The sequence below is a fragment of the Orbicella faveolata genome, unplaced genomic scaffold, assembly GCF_042242905.1.
Source record: "Orbicella faveolata isolate gen_17 unplaced genomic scaffold, um_ofav_v1 contig_46, whole genome shotgun sequence".
Classification (NCBI taxonomy): domain Eukaryota; kingdom Metazoa; phylum Cnidaria; class Anthozoa; order Scleractinia; family Merulinidae; genus Orbicella; species Orbicella faveolata.
Window position 1 is genome coordinate 8,015,001 of NW_028301576.1, and position 16,479 is coordinate 8,031,479.

At 37.4% G+C, this 16,479-nt stretch overlaps 1 protein-coding gene and 1 long non-coding RNA gene across 2 annotated transcripts in view; one reads left to right on the plus strand and one right to left on the minus strand.

Moving 5' to 3' along the window:
• The window catches only part of LOC110053949 (uncharacterized), a 111,756-nt gene extending 102,859 nt beyond the window's left edge, over positions 1-8,897 (minus strand). The window contains exons 1-3 of the mRNA XM_089276973.1: positions 8,794-8,897; positions 5,288-5,555; positions 2,893-2,983 (exon numbers count right to left, since the gene is read on the minus strand). Coding sequence (XP_089133099.1) covers positions 2,893-2,983; positions 5,288-5,524 — 328 coding nt within the window. The 5' untranslated portion in view covers positions 5,525-5,555; positions 8,794-8,897. The remainder of the gene's footprint in view (positions 1-2,892; positions 2,984-5,287; positions 5,556-8,793) is intronic.
• Positions 8,898-8,985: 88 nt separating this feature from the next.
• Positions 8,986-11,494, plus strand: LOC149098221 (uncharacterized). Its single transcript, XR_016203460.1, has 3 exons — positions 8,986-9,115; positions 9,255-9,303; positions 11,205-11,494. It is a non-coding gene; the product is annotated as an uncharacterized LOC149098221 (long non-coding RNA).
• Positions 11,495-16,479: the final 4,985 nt, after the last annotated feature.

Below are 16,479 nucleotides of genomic sequence, written 5' to 3' on the forward strand. Positions count from 1 at the left end.
TCTCTTGACTCCCACCCTTATTCGTCCTGCTCCTGTCCCCTGTAAATTAATAGACTCAAAACACATCCTAGCCATTTAGCTGCACAGTCCTTGGGCATTTCCTTTTCCTTTTTTCCTTCGTTTTCAGCCTTGCTACTCTTACCCACGTCTTTCAAGTGAATGACCTATGACATAACCACTGTCAAAGGGTTTCATTTTGAGCCTCATTTTGAGCCCAAGGGTGAATTTTTCTTTCCCCGTTGGCCTAGAAGTCTTTAAAGACACTAAATGAAAGTTAAGTAACATTTTCAGTTCTTGTTTTTGAAAGTATTTGAAGCCTTAATGAATTACAAAAATTAGTATTTTGCATTTCTCTCCGGATACCTGCCCCCTATTCTCCTGGGCTCCTGCCCCCTGCCTCTCCCCACCATCAACAGATGGCTGAATGCTCAGGAGAGGAGTTGCCATATGGAAAGCATTGGTCAGTGTTCTCTCAGTTGGTGTTTTTACAGCATTGATGTTGTGGAAATCATCCATGGACAGTATCTAAAAGGATTTTTGCTGAGCCAAAATAGAAAAAAATGTACAATAGAAGAGGTTTTCTATTGGGAAATCCAGATAATAGTAATATAAAAACAAATATTAATTTTAGGAAGCTATACAGTCTCAGGCTCTAAGGTAATGTGGTCAGAAATTATCTGGGTGGCCCTATAATCAGAAGATTGTTGTGTGAATACAGGGGGGAAAGTCTATTTATAACTAAAAAGGAAATTCATTTATTGAGTTTTAACTGGAAGTTGTTATTACCCAGATTTTATGGTATTTTTATTGTCTTATATGCATGTATTTTTAATTACCCTTTTAACAGCTTTGTATTCCATGTCTTCTGCTATCTTAAGATAATCAGATGTCATGTACTTGTGGTTTTTTCTAATAGCTAAATAGCTTTTCAAGTTTTTCTAAACTCTAATAGCTATGCAACTAGTTAAAAATAATTTTCACACTTTAGAGGCGCTAAAAGCAAAATACAGAACTGCAACAATTCGAAATTATGACAAGAAACAAAGAAACAATAATAAACATGAAAATTTAAAATTTTATTTTCGCCAGCCTCAAGCTTCCTAAAGTACAGTATAATTAAAATTGGATATTTTATGATAAAGCATACCTCGGTGAATTCTTCCTCGAGTTGAGGCTAGATTTTGAACCCTTTTGGGGATTCAGTCCTACACTTGTTACACCAACGTGTCCAAGATTTATACGAAGCACTGCTTCGATTTCGGCCAACTTGGTCTATAATACGGTGATACCAAGTGAGGACAGGATGACCGTGTTTACTTACGTGAATGCCCCCAATCGAACAAGTGGACGAACACGAGCATGTCTTCCCGACGAATATGATCGAAATACCGTTGACATACCGATTCATACGGTTCAAGCCCATCAATTCAACAAACTTGAGAAGTTGATGTCCTCAGAACACCGCTACAGCAACACAAAAGCTGCCTAGTTTTAGCCTTAGTCCACATCGTAACGTAAATTGCCCCTGGCTCGCCGCTTGCGAGCATAAACTCTCACGAAACAACTACAATTTAACACCGTGTGCAAGTTCAGTTTGGCTCTGACACAATATATAATATTAACTGAGAACTATCCAACAAATGAGCGGAGTTTAAAAGCTAAGTTTACAGTGTGCGTTCTAAGTTTTGTATCTTTTTGACTGGCGATAAGACTCGCCGCGAGAACAATGTAAAAGTTGCAGGCATTTTGTAGTTTTGTTAAGGTGTACCGCTGACCAGCAAAATACTGTATCGCGCCCCAAAAAACGTATTTCCGCGGTGTCGGGTTGACATTGACGCAATCGACTACGGTACCAAGTACACGACTAAAATGAAAGCAAAACTTTTCTACTGTGACCAAATCAAGTTTATTGAACCTGTAGAACACCAGAATAGCAGCACATCGCTAACCACTAACTGTTAACGTCTTCCAGCTGAAAAACTAGCTGTTATCTGTCGAAAAATTAATTATACTGAAATCTAACTGTAAACATGTACCTGCAAATTGCGTAGAGCACGTGCAAAACAAGTGCGAGATACGCAAATGTTGTACTTTGTGGGGAGGTGACAGGAAAAAGTGTAACGGGCATCATAAAAGTTTTCAAAAAAGATCACTAACTTTAAAAAACGTGTGATTACCCCTACATTTTATGTTATAAAATGGAAGTGGTAAGCCTATTCAACACGTCATTAGTTCCTGGTTGTGAGCAAAGGGTATTTAGACTGTATTTTAGTTGAACCAGACAAAGGCTGTCAGAGACCCAAAAAGTGCTGTTGCAAAGATTTTGTTATTTAAAATAAACCAAAAATGGCTTATAAATGTGATCTTTATAAATGTGTTTGCTTTTCTGTATGAAAAGGCGAATTCTAAGAAAATCTGTGAAGAAATATCCTTTCCTTCTTTTTTCAGAAAAATGCTGATGTCAGCATTCTTGCTGAGATTCGAGGCTAATTATCTCGAAAAAATGCATGGCTACCCCAATTTTTCTTTGTGGATTCCAATAGCCCTAGTAAAGATCTACTTTTTCCATGTGGTCCTACCCTGGCACAAAAACCTTTGTATTTAGTAGGCACTGCCTTAAATAAACATAATTACAGTATGTTCACAACATGGCTGTTCATTTTCATTAACTGTCTCCAGATCGCAGTGGGATTTAGACATGTTCACTTCTGTAGATCAGGGAAAAAATTGCTGACAAAAGGAGAACCCAGAGAAAATTATTAACCCCAGGAGCTAGTGCAACAACCAACTACAAAATCAACTCATATAATGCTGTATTTAGGATTCAAACTCAGGCCACATATTTCACTTGGGGTTAGTTGACATTCCCACAGCAGTAAGGTATCTACTTACTCAACAATGTTGAATTCCTGACACTGCTCGACTCAGTCGGGACTGTGATTGACAGTGGAAACTTTGGAGAAGGACTATATGAACTGCAAGGCTGCATCAGAAAGAACAAAAAACAACCTGTTAGTTAAAGCAAAGTTTATCAGTAACACACTCCTAGCTTAGTAACATACACTGTAGATGCACCTACAGAAAGTAGGGAAAATGCCAGCATCTTTAATGACAACACATCAATACAAAGGGGAAGTAGTTATATATATTATTAAATTAATTTAATTTCTGATTTGTTGTTTATTGGAAGTTGCTGTCCGTGAATTGTGATCAATGAAATAGAGTCACAAACAGAAAGGCAAACATTCCGAGTCAACCACAAGACCCTGAAAATTATTGCACTAAGTATCTCACAAGAACAACCAGACTGTTTTCACATATCACTTCAAACACCAGCCATGAATGTGATTAAGTGCACTTTGGTTTAATTGGTATTTGGTGCGCTTGCTAATAATTGGTTAAAAAGAAACATGCAACATATTATTGTTTGAAATTGCAATGTTCTCAGCCGATCAGCTGCTTAAACAAATTAATCAATCAATCAATCATAAGTTGGATTGTGTTACCACACATACAATACTTGCCCCTCTAATTTCTTGTTTCTGTTTTGAACTCAGATTGGTTTGTTTGCAGGTAATGAAACTATAATAATTATTACAGTCAAACTCAGAAAACCGTGAACACCTAAAATATGTCTGGAATGTTTATTGTGTTATAATCAATCACGATTGAGATCTTTGACGACAGAAACCACAGAAAATGGAAGTATATGTATTGCATTGGTCACGGAACTATAAATCTGGTTTTTGGTTTTCGATTTGTCCCAAGATATACCCTCTGTCTTTATATGTTTCTGAAAGTCTAAATAATTGCCATCCTTTTGTATAGAGAACCACATCATGTACTTAGTTTGAGGGATTTAGGAAAACAAGAATCTCGCCGATGCGTACAGTTACTCAAACAAGGTGACACTTAATTTGACATGGCTATAAATAGGGATGAATAAAAAATTTAAAATTTTGGTGGTTTCGCTAACCTTGGTATTGTGTTTGGTTAAACTAGCGACTTGTTTTATTTTAGCAAATAATTTATTTATAATTTATTTTAGCAAATAATTACAATCCAATGGGCATACATACCCGGTGATTAAGTTTTTTTAACACCCAGTGGAAAGGTTGACGAAGATAAATGTAAATGCTTGCTAATTTTGGAATTAGTTAAGGCTAACAGTTAACACCTCAATTTTCTGCTGTCCTTTCCCAAATAAATTTGCAGTTGATTCACATATTACAAAAATATAATGGAAGACTTCCAATTCATCAATATCACTTGTGGCTTTTCATCGTTATCAAAATAATGAAAATGAAATAGCTAAAGCACCGATTTGGATTGTTGGCACTCGAGTGGTTCAATCACTGCCAGTCGCATCGGCCCGGCACATTGCATTGGGGTTTGTGAAAATAGCTTTCCAACATTTAAAAACATCCCAAATCCTCTTTGCAAGTGTTTAAATAGGCTGCCTGTAACAGCAATTATCTAGTTTCTTTTTATAACCGAAATAGAGGATTTATTTGGTGAACTTTTGAAATGAAACAAATTTGCTCTGTGACCGATGGTATACATCCATTTTGTGGTTTCTGTGGTTAAAGATCTTGCTTGTGATTGGTTATAACACATTTAAACATTCCAGACATGTTTTAGGTATTCACAGTTTTCCAAGTTTGACTGTAACAACTGAAACTGCATTCAGAGTAAAAACAAATGCTTGAATACTTCATGGATTTAAATCAAACATCAAACAGCCAGATCTTCTGGACCAATCAAAATGTAGGATTCTTTTCAGGGAGGGGGGGGCATGTAAAAAGGCCAGGTTGCTTGTCATACCTTTTAGGGGTTAAAAAAGCAGTTCTAGTACCTCTAAGGATTTTCAGCCAAAAAAAAAATCTGCAATGGGAGCTTTCACAGAACCTTTCAGGGTATTGAGCCCAAAAAACAAAAACAATAGACAGAATATATTTGACAATCAACTTTACGACTAGAAGGTATTCAAAGTAATCATCTTTAATACCATTATAAATTGTGAAAGTGCCAGTTATTCTGTTGTTTTAGAATTGGTACCTCTTAGGTGTGAACAAATTTCAAGCTGCGTGCACAAAAAAGGACCTTGGTACCTCTTAGGGGTTCTTTTCAAAATTTCCCACCATCACCCCCCATCAATTTTATATGCCCCCCCCCCCCCTCCCCCCCACCACCCCTGTGTCTTTTCACTGCTCCTCTGCAGGAAATTAAATTACAGTATACAAATAAAAACGCAGGGTAAACAATGTGTCTAAATAATAATTGATACCTTGTTACTCTTGTGGGAGTCCATTAAGTCTGCAGGTGACTGTGAATCACCACCAACTCTTGATGCTGAAGAACTGCGAGGTACATACCAAGTGGATGGAGTAGCTGATCTAACTACTTGTGATGGAGGAAAAGCAGCTGGTGTTTCTGGTAGATAATAAGGTCTGCATGATGCAGTCTCTGACGTGTCACTGGCTGTTGACTCGCCTGATGTTTTTCTTGCCCTCGTGTTGTCCATTTGTAGAAGTACTGATTCATCTGATTCAAGCCTTATTTGAGGAAGATCAACAATATTGAATTATTATCATTATGATAATAATGATCTTCCTCAAATATGGCTTCCAGCAAATGCTGAGTGATCAGTAAAAAATTACTTATTCTATGATGAATAAATCTGGCAAAAACAGAAAAGGCAATCATCTTATGAATTTACATTAATTTACCATTGGGCAAAACAAAATCACATTGCAAGAAACAGAATTTCAATGAAAAAAATTTGATTTCTGATCCACATTAAAAAAACAAACGGTCACAGAATATACCTGCCAACACTCACACTTAAGGCCTGATTGTCTCATGCCTGCAGGTCTAGAAAACTTTGATATCACACCAACTCAGGGCTATGGACCAATTTCTTACATTGCTGATAGCTGAGCAATTTATTTATTTAAGCACTTAACAGCCTTAACTGACAATACTTTCGCACATATGTAATCTCAAAACAATGAACAGAAAGAAAGGTCTGATATCAAGAGAGCCGGTCCTCAGGCAAGTAGCCTGTGAATGCAGACGTATTTCCGGCTGTCGCTTGTCTCTGCCAAAAAATAACGTCTCCGAACCCGAGCCAGGAAATGATTTCTGTGACATAGGAATTTTAAGCCAATCACGGTCTAGCTCAAGTAACCCTAGAACTACTGCGCGAGGTATTCGCTGCGAGGAGCACTCGAGTTTCATTGTATCATGGAATCTGATTGGCCAAAGAGAAACAAAAGTCATTACATCACAGAAATTGTTTCCTGGCTCCGGTTCGCAGACATTATTTTTCGGCGGAGAAAAGCGACAGCCAGAAATACGTCTGCGTTTGCAGGCTATCAGGCAAGCTGTAATTCTGGTTGGTTGTCTTTACATGTAGTTATGTTAGTAACATCGAAACATGTCTTATATATTAAAAAATGTTGTAATCCTCTTAAAACGTGTAGTTATATTTTTCACAATTGTTTCCACAATTTGTCACAATTCTGTTCACTGGGTTTTCACATCTACACTATGTCCGACAGGTCTTACAGCCATAGACTGTCAGTTGTTTCTTTAACATCCAGTAAGCTGTAGTAATTTCAAACTTACTGTTGAACAAAATAAAAATAATTAGAAAGATTTCTTGCATCAGAAAATATAATGGATCATTTGCATTCCTGATCAGCCTGAACAATGCTTTCTTGCTGTTAGTGTTTCTGATAATTTGGCCAAGCAATGAATCAGTATGATTGTCATTCACTGATAATACTGCAAGTTACTCTTTGTAGGAACTCATGAAATAATAGCATAATACATACATGTACATGTACTATGTGACTTGACAAGAAGAGAAATTATTCAGCTTCAACTTTGCTATCAGAAGGGCATTTCCTTGATTTGACATGGGACTGCCTTTTTTGTTGTTGATACATGTATATATATATTTTTTGTTTTCCACCAGTTTGTAGCTGCAGGGTTCGTACACTTTTTCAGGCCAAAGTTCAAGGACTTTTCAAGGACTTTCCGGGACCCTACTTAGAAATTTCAAGGACTTTTCTTCATACAAATTTACCTACAGCCAAGCAAAATGTGTGTTTCGAAAGCTATGCTTCGGGTATAAACACGTGCACATGCAGAAACGTCAGAAAACAAGAGCTTGAAAACATGTAAACCAGACATTTGCTTTGCATTAGTGGCTCAATGAACATGGGCGAGAGTAACGAGAGAGCACTGGTAACAAAAAAGGAGTGTTTTCACACAGCATTTCAAGAATTTTGTACTCTGTTCACCTGAAAATTTGTTTTCACTGACTTTCATTTACTTTAAAACTTATAAGCATTGATATTTTTTGATCTTGTTCAATTATAAATAATCAAGGACTTTGAAGGACCAAAAACTAATTTCAAGTACATTCAAGGCCTTGAAATTGGATTTCAGAAATTCAAGGGTTTTCAAAGGTTTTCAAGATGCGTACGAACCCTGTAGCTGGGAGGCCACAGTGTTCTTTTCACTTACAATGGCCCTGTGAGTGACTCATTTTTCATATTTTTAGGTCCAGTTAAGTACGGCTACATTTTCCTTCAACTTGTCTCCCAACATTGTTGCATTGCTAGTTGAAACCCACTGTTGTGCGTATTACCATGTCTGTGACCAACTTGTCTCGCACCAAAATACAGTGGTACAAGTTGAGACAACATGTTGCGTAGAGTATACTTGACTTGTACTTACTGCAACAAATTTTAGTTTTGTTGCTCGTATTACAGTACAACCGAATTAAGCTACAACTTCCCTTGCAACAAGTTTGAATACAATGCTTGTGATTGGCCATCAGCGACATTCAGCTACGAAGCACATTTTAAAAAAAACTTGGCAGACCGAGAACTCAAAGTAAACCTGGAAAATCAGAAATTTGCCCTATACGAAAACCTCAAGGGCTATTGTAGTCCTTGGGACACTTTATTTGTTTCTTAAAAAAACAAGCAGCAAAACGAAAAGGCTTGAAGGAACTGTCCATTGCCAAATGTTAACTTCTCAATTTCGTTTTCAGGGCCTGCCCATTGTTTTAAGAGGGTCGTAGAGGGGTATTCTCGTGATGCGTGATTAGCTGATTTTATTTTCCGTGAAACGTAAATTTTGGAAATTAATTTTCATGATCCATGAACTGAAGGTTTTCTGTGATCTGTGAAGAACTTGAATTATTCAGCGATATTCATGATTTCACCATTCTATTCTACGTTGTTTTGAGACGCAAGTCCTCCGAATGGTTAGAGTCGTTTATCGAGAGTGACTTAGTTATGCGATTTGCAATGGGGGCTTTGACTTAGCCACCATTTTGCTTTCTTCAAACACTCTTTCCAGTGTACGAACACATTATTAAAAAGAGTATCTTTCTTGCTTATTTTCGTGATTCGGGAAAACGAAATTTTTATATTCGTGATCCGTGATCCTCTAATTTTTCCGTTCGTGAACCGTGGAGAGAATCCTCCTTCCCCCGCGTACGACCCTTTTTTAGGAAATTAACGCGTCAAAGATTAATTCTGCGATAAATTATGAGAACAATTGTGAAGGGTATGATCCACAAACAAATCAAATCGGAAAATCCAAAATACTTCCGGCAGCTCAAGAGACAGTCGACGAAGGGAAAATTACAGCGAAAGCAATTTCAGTTCTTTGCGGAATTGAAATCTGTTAGCCTAAACTATTGTAGCTACTCGATCTGGAAGAAAGCGTTCATCTAAGTTAAACCTTACTGTGTTAATTATTCACACAAACCTTACAACTTTACATCTGCATCAAACAAGCGACTGTAGTGAATATTTTATCCATCTTCCTTCACAAACATTTCAGCTGTAAGAAGATAAGAATACTGGGTGGCAAGGCGCAAAAACCGCTGATTGGCTGAAAATACGTTGTCTCGTCTGTCTCGTTGTTTTGGAGCATGCTCAACCGGTTTCCGCTGACAATTTGCCGGTGCAGACCAGCTTTGAAAATGTCTGAACATTTTGCAAGCGGGAGCATCGAACAGTCAGGACTATTGTGGATTTTTCCCCAGCTGGAACTTCTACCTCTCGTAGAGAATGCGGATTAAGTCAAAGTAAGTATGTTTGTTGGCCTGGTTTTGTCGCTTTCTTCGAGTGTTATTCTTTGTGTTATGATTTCTTTTGTCCGTTGGTGTCGTGTTCATTCAAGCGGAAGCACGTGCTTTGTTTATTTACAATACTCTTCTGCTGCAGATATTGGTGTACAGATGACTTAACACAATGAACACAGCATAATTGAAAGGTAAGCCAAGTTTTCCTTCCTTTCCTTCCGTAAATGGTTGATTTTTGCAAGTGGCACCATTTTCTACATGTAATTCGTGTGTGGCTTCAGGAACGGAACGTTTTGGCTCGATGAGTCTAAATTTTAAAAAGTTGAAGATTTTGTTCGCTATCATTTGAATTACCCGTCATATCTTGACTTGCATCTGGGAAGAGACCCGTTAAGTTTTTGTCCGCCATGTCCATATGAATAAGTGACGAAAACCGTTGACAGTGTACTGTAAATGAGCTTAATTTTGTCAGATTTTGTACATTTAAGAATTCTGAATACTAATTATATAGCAGTCAGTTAATCCAGTATTGTCAGCACAGCTATTATCCTTTAATTTCTGGAAACTGTCCAATTTGGGATTTAATTTGGACAATTTTCAATAAGGACTATGAGTAAAAACGTAGAAAAAAGTAAAAGTAAAAACGTAGAAACTATCCAATTTGGGAAAAAATAGGACAGTTTGTCTCAGCCAATGAAATTAAGCTATTAACCTTCCGAACATTATCGAAAGCTACACAAAACCTTCCAAAGATTTCCGAAGATCCCCCGAACAATTCCGAAGATTTCCAAAGATCACCCAAACAATTCCAAAGACTTCCGAAGATCACCCAAACACTTCCGAAGATTTCCGAATAGCATCCGAACATCTCCAAAGATTTCCAAAGATCACTTGAGTACTTCCGAAGATCGCCCGAACACTTCCAAAGATTTCCGAAGATCACCTGAACACTTCACAGGATTTCCAAAGACTTGTGACAATCTCCAGTGATCTCTGAAGCTCACTGGATATTTTCAAAGCTTTCCCAAGTTTCGGAATATTGAGGGCCCAGTCTGTTTTTCTTCAGAGACAGTTACTGTAGTTTCCCTTGCAAAGCTGTATTACCTCAGGAACTACATAATTAATAAGTAACAGGACTACATGCTTGTCCAATTTGGAAATAACTGGATTCAAAAAATTCCTCTGTCAGCCAAATTGGACTTGGTGTGTGGCCTCATCCAATTTTGGCTGTCCTTGGAATTTTTTTCATCCAATTATTTCCAAATTGGACAGCATGTAGTCCAATTACAGATACAAATTAAAACTTCCGTACGTGCAATGAATGTTTTAAAAGCGTAGCCAACTTATGTTCAGTCTGGATATCAGCATACTATTCAAGGTGACACATAATATATCTTTATATCCTCTGGCTTGTGTTGTCTAAAATTGAAACGTTCTTGCAGTGGTGCAAGAATCTGATATGACATATGTCCACTAAGTTTTTTTTGTTTTGTTGTTGAATGGACTAACTGTTTTTATTGAATGGACTAATTGCATGGTTTTGAAAGAGTTTTTAAAAGTTATCTTGAAAAAAAAAAAAATTGACCTGAAGGCAGACTTTTTTGAGGTTTAAGTACAGTCTGATGACGTTGAGGTTAATTAACTGTTTTTATTTATTTATTTTTTATTGTCAGAGTGAAACTTCAAGTAGTAATAATCCTTTTGTTGTACTTCATTGTTATGTTTTACTACATGACGATGAGGTTAATTAACTGTTTTTATTTATTTATTTTTTATTGTCAGAGTGGAACTTCAAGTAGTAGTAATCCTTTTGTTGTACTTCATTGTTATGTTGTACCACATGATTTAAATTTCCCAGGTACTCAAAGCTAGCAAAATGACTGAAGTATTCACAATGAGATTAGGGGTCTCCTTCAGATGCTTGAAAGAAGTTGCATAGTCTTCAATGCTCTACACAGTATTGTATAATGTATAAACAGGGAAGATACTAAGTTAATGACATTTCTTGTTGCAGTGTTATAAGTATTCAAAGGGTGAAGCCAAAGTATGGCTTAATCTAAGTTTACATTTTTCCTCTTTTTTTTACACTTAGACCTCAGATTTTCACCGCTCTCCTCCTCTCTTTGAATGGCTTGATTCTCTGGCTGAAGAAAGTGTGACATGGCCATGTACATCAACTTGAAGAATTTTTTTTGTTTTTCATGGATGAAATGAATGCCATCTTCTTTGGAGAGGCTACTAAATGATGTGTTCCCTTTCATAAAAAGATTTCAAATCAGACAGACTAAATAATATTCACATCATTAAGGTACCAAATGCATGGAACAAGTATTTCAGGATTCCCCAGTAATAAATAAAAGTAAATGTTTGAAGACAGAAAAATTATAGTTTGGTAAACAATTTGGTTGGGATCTGACTTCTTAAAAATTTTTAGATCATAATATTTTAGTGTGGAAGTTATGCAATATTTAGTAATTATTCTTTGAAATTGAGGTGAACAGTGGCTGTTATTTACTGAGATTAACAAGTTTTTAGTATATACATGTACACACAAAGTGATCTCAACAACAGACAAAAAGGAAACCGGTATAAACAGGTGTAACTCACAAAAATTAATTTTGAGGTCTTTGATCAATATCTCACTGTATATATACAACATGGGTCAGATCAGGGCATCCAGTTCAAATTGCATTCTGCAATGCAACCGGAAGTATAATGCTTGCATTGTGTTTACTTTGATAAGGTTTTGAACAGCATGACCTGTTCATTCTCAAGAAATTCACGCGAACCAACGTTGAGCGAAAAGTCAACGAATTTGTCAAGGCACATGAGAAGAAGCTTAAGTTAATCGCACTCCGCGGATCCTACAAACTGCAAATGTCGGCCGCAAAGGACAAGTTTCCCACTCCGCGAAACCAAAGATGGTGAATTTTTCGTGTGTCTTATTCAGTAGCTCCCAGAGTGCATTTCGCTTCCTCTGAGGGATAAATAGAGCACGACATCAGCACGACATAAGCGCAACATCATTTCTCCAGAGGAATGCTGCTTGCCAGCTATAAGTGATGACAATGATGTCATTGCTTAAAAAGTAATACTGGGTCTTAGCAGTATTGCATGCAAATTTTCAATGATTAAAGCACTGAGTCAGACATAGCAGCGTTTCAAGTGCCCAATCTGTGAAAGAAATTTTAAAACTTTCCATTCTCTTAGTGCAAAATAAAAGGAAAACCTTCTAATACGGCTTTTGGTGCATGCCATAAACAAAAGGAAAAAGAGTCCTATTGTCTCATTCGTTATATTTTGCATACATTTTACAGTGTCTGTGTTGGAAGAAATTCAGTTCTAGCCTACATGCCTGCTTTGCAAAATACTTTGACAAGACTGTGCTTTGATGCTGCATCCTTTTACGGTGTAGCAGAACATCGCCACAGTGAATCTAATTACTGCTCTCTCGTTTGGCAAGCATATCAGATACGTGGTCGTGCTAATTACTCGGGCTTTCCGAAGGAAACGCCCGAGGTGTAAATTCAGCTCCATTTTTTCTTTTTTTTTTTTTTTGCGTTCAGTCACAAAACGCAGTTCAACTACAGCGCATGCGTGAAGTGTACGCGCATGCGCAGAATGAACCCTAGAGAGCATGGTTTAAAGCAACGGCCGCCTTCGTGGAAAATTCCTCGCTTGATGAAAGCGAGAGAAATTCGATGGCTATTGCGCTCAATGTACATACAAAGTCACACACCGTTCGCGGTAGACCCACAGGGCCTGATTTCATGGCGAATTCCAGCCCGGGCTGAAATTTCAGTCCGGCTAGGGGGGCTGAAATTTTGTTGCGATTACATAATGAATTTCAGCCCGGGCTGAAATATTAGCCTCGGCGCCAAATATGAAACTGTGTGCGAAAAGTCTCCAGAGAATCAAAATGGCGCCGAGAACACGAATCGTGAAAATAGGCGCATTGCTTCTCTCGTAGTTTGACCTTTTGTTGGCGCTCAATTTTTAACTTTTTGGGATAGTAACACCCTACAATGATGATGGAACTGAAACGAAACCTGTCTCTCAGCCAGAAAGAAGTACTTTTATAAAAAGAAAATATGTCCTCAAGCTTACCGAGTTCATGGCTTCCCTGACAGCCTCGTGCTGTTCAACCTTGTCTCGATGTTCTTATATTCCATCTAAGCTTTGAAATTAAAGAGATTCTCTATTTTATCGCCTTTATTCCACTGAGATCGCTTCTACTTCGTAGCGGCAGCCATCTTATTTCCTGCATTTCAGCCCGGGCTGAAATTCCGTTTCGATTACATGGGATTTTTTCAGACTTTAGCCGGGTTTTTCAAACCGGGCTAGGATTTTCAGTCCGGGCTGAATTGCGGCCCGGGCTGAATCCTTCTCCATGTAATCGCCAATTTGATTTCATGAGAATTTGTTTCAGAAGCCGGGCTGAGATTTCAGCCCGGCTAACCAGGCTGAAATTTCAGCCCGGGCTGAAATTCGCCATGTAATCAGGCCCTAAAACTTGTGGAGCGTTTTGGGAACGGGTCGGTCCGCGAACTTTACGAGAGATCAATTTACGAGCGATCCTTTACGAGTGAACCTTCTATCGAGAAATATCAAGCGAAACCAGCCACATCAAACGAGCTATCTCATATTATGTTTACATGTAAACACAACCGTGTATTTAGACGTGATCGAGAACCCAGTAGAATACCAGAAGCTACTCTGAAACGTCTCAGAAGAAAGGGCAGGAGACTAAAGGAATTTGTTTATGAACGTATTCGTCTAAGCATACCGAAGTCCTCTTGGCTACGTCGTTATGTGAAGGTTAGAAGAGTTACAAAGAATGTTTGTAAGCTTTATAGGAAGAGGGTAAGATCAAATAAAGTTGCACAACATGAGAAGAAGTATTTGTTGAATTGTTCTGTGAGGGTACATCAAAGGATAATTTAATTGAAGTATAGAGCAAGTCGGTATTTATCAATGTTTTCTTGTAATAGACCCATGTGTCTTTGTAAGAGTCAGATACACGTATCAAACTATTGTAAATTTTAACTGAGTTCAGATACAGAGAAAAACCCTGGTCCTACTCCAATGTACACTGACCCCAGCAAAACAATAACGGCACCATAGAGCCAAGCTAATGAGTTGGTATTTGGACAAAGTTAGGACAACAATGACGGTGTTGCAATGAGTTCATGCTCTTTGATTTACAATAGCAAACAAGGAATCAATTCTGCTAATGATCTGGTGTCAATAATGAATATTGAAAATCAGTTGTATTCAAGTTTGTCTCAGTTAACCAGACAATCATTTTTAATGCAGACCGAATTACCCACACTTTTAAATGTTGTGAAGTTTATATGAAATAATTCATATATGAACTGCGGTTGTAGATGAAAGTGAAGAATGATCATCGCAGTTAATTTTCCAATTTAAGCAATTGGAAAGAAGAAGCCTGAAAAAATCAGGGCTTCAACGGGATTCGAACCCGTGACCTCCGCGATACCGGTGCGATGCTCTACCAACTGAGCTATGAAGCCACACATTGGGAGCGAGGTCAATTAGTTCAGTTCATATCTTCCCGTGAGGAGTGCTGCGATGATCATTCTTCACTTTCACTTTTAAATGTGTTCGAGACTGACTATGAACTTCAATACAGTGAAACCTACACTGGTACTATTCATCACGAAGCTACAATAGAAGGATATCAGTACTGTACCTCCTTAGATAGAGCCTTTCAATCACTTATATCCGAAAATTTCAACAATTTTGTCTTGACAATAGGCTGTACTGCAGTGGCTATCTATTGTAATGGCAATATGGGCTTGAAAATATTTGTTTCTCGTGCAAGGGATATTTATGGTAGAAGCCATCCTCAAGGTACATGTGTGCTGCTTGACGTATCATCACTGAATAGCTTAATTAGTACATTATTTTCAGAGTGTACATAACAATGATATATTTGAGTTGAACGGGGTTAAAATTGATAAAGTTCAAAATAATACCCGTTTTAAGAGTCATGCCTGTGAAACCAGAAAGTTCAATGTGAGTTGTGCTTGGTCTATCGGCTACCATTGAAGTTTTAAATGACAAGCAAGATTCACTGACATTAAAAATGAACGATGAACTTCTTAAAGAACTGATAAACGAAGATGTTCTTCATTTTGACGAGAGTGCTCTAGCCGAGAAATTACTCTTCATTGACAACTTTGCGGTCGAATATGACGACAATTTCACAGTACTATCTGTCATCCTACAGAAGAACAAGATCGAATGAAGAGACAAATCACCGCCAACATGAACATTTCCCTTGGCGACAATGATAATATATACCAGTATAGGTGTACTTTTGTTTTACGTGGGTTACATTCTGTAACTGCAAAAATGTTAATCAAAATATAAACAAGAACAGATCATCCAAGAAACTGAACAAAGAACATTGAAACTCATGTTATAACTTGTGAATTGTTCCTCCGTTAGACTTATTTGTCGTTGTTTCCGGTCAATACACAGGAAAACAATACAGCATTTATACCAAATATTGAGACATTTCCATCGTTTTGTTACAGTTTTGTTATACATAATTCCCAAAATTTATGCTCTGCCAAGAGCACTCACTCTAGCTATATAATGTTGCAGTGGTTTCAGGGATTTTTCTATTAAAAACAATAATTATGAACTATTGAACAGTACTATTGCTTTAATCTACTGATTTCTGACAACTCCCCTTGGGTCAACATTTAGCAACAAACTATGACTCAACACCAATAATAGATAAAAAACTGCCTTCTCCTTGCAATTTAAGGCAAATACATTACCTACTCAGGGTTTGTAAAAGCCTTGAAAGTCCTTGAAGATGCTTGAATTTAAAAATAAAAAAAATTCAAGGCCTTGAAAGTACTTCAATTTGAGGACTAGGGCTTGATTTTAGCAATGCTTTTCCTTAAGCAATTTTCAAGTTGAAAATTACAGTACTTTCATGGAAAAGTTGAGAAATAATATTAAATAATTATAAAATTGCTTATGCAAACCATTCCAAAAGCGGTCCTTCAATTATCTAAAACTTGGCCTTCAAAGTAATTGCAAAGTCCTTGAATTTCAACCTTTGGCATTTGTAGGAATCTACTCCTATATGGTAATATATTATTTTGATTGTTTTCTAGTACCATAACAACATTCATTACACTCAGTAGACAAAAATAAACACAAGTAGAATAATTCATGACTAGCAATAACGAAATTGCATGACAACAGTGACAATCGCAATATGGCAGTCCCCTAAAGATAACTCCACATGTGCGATATTGAAAGCCCGCGAGTTCACGCAGCCGTGCTTCTTGTTTGTGGATAGGTTTGGTCATTTTTAGTGGAAT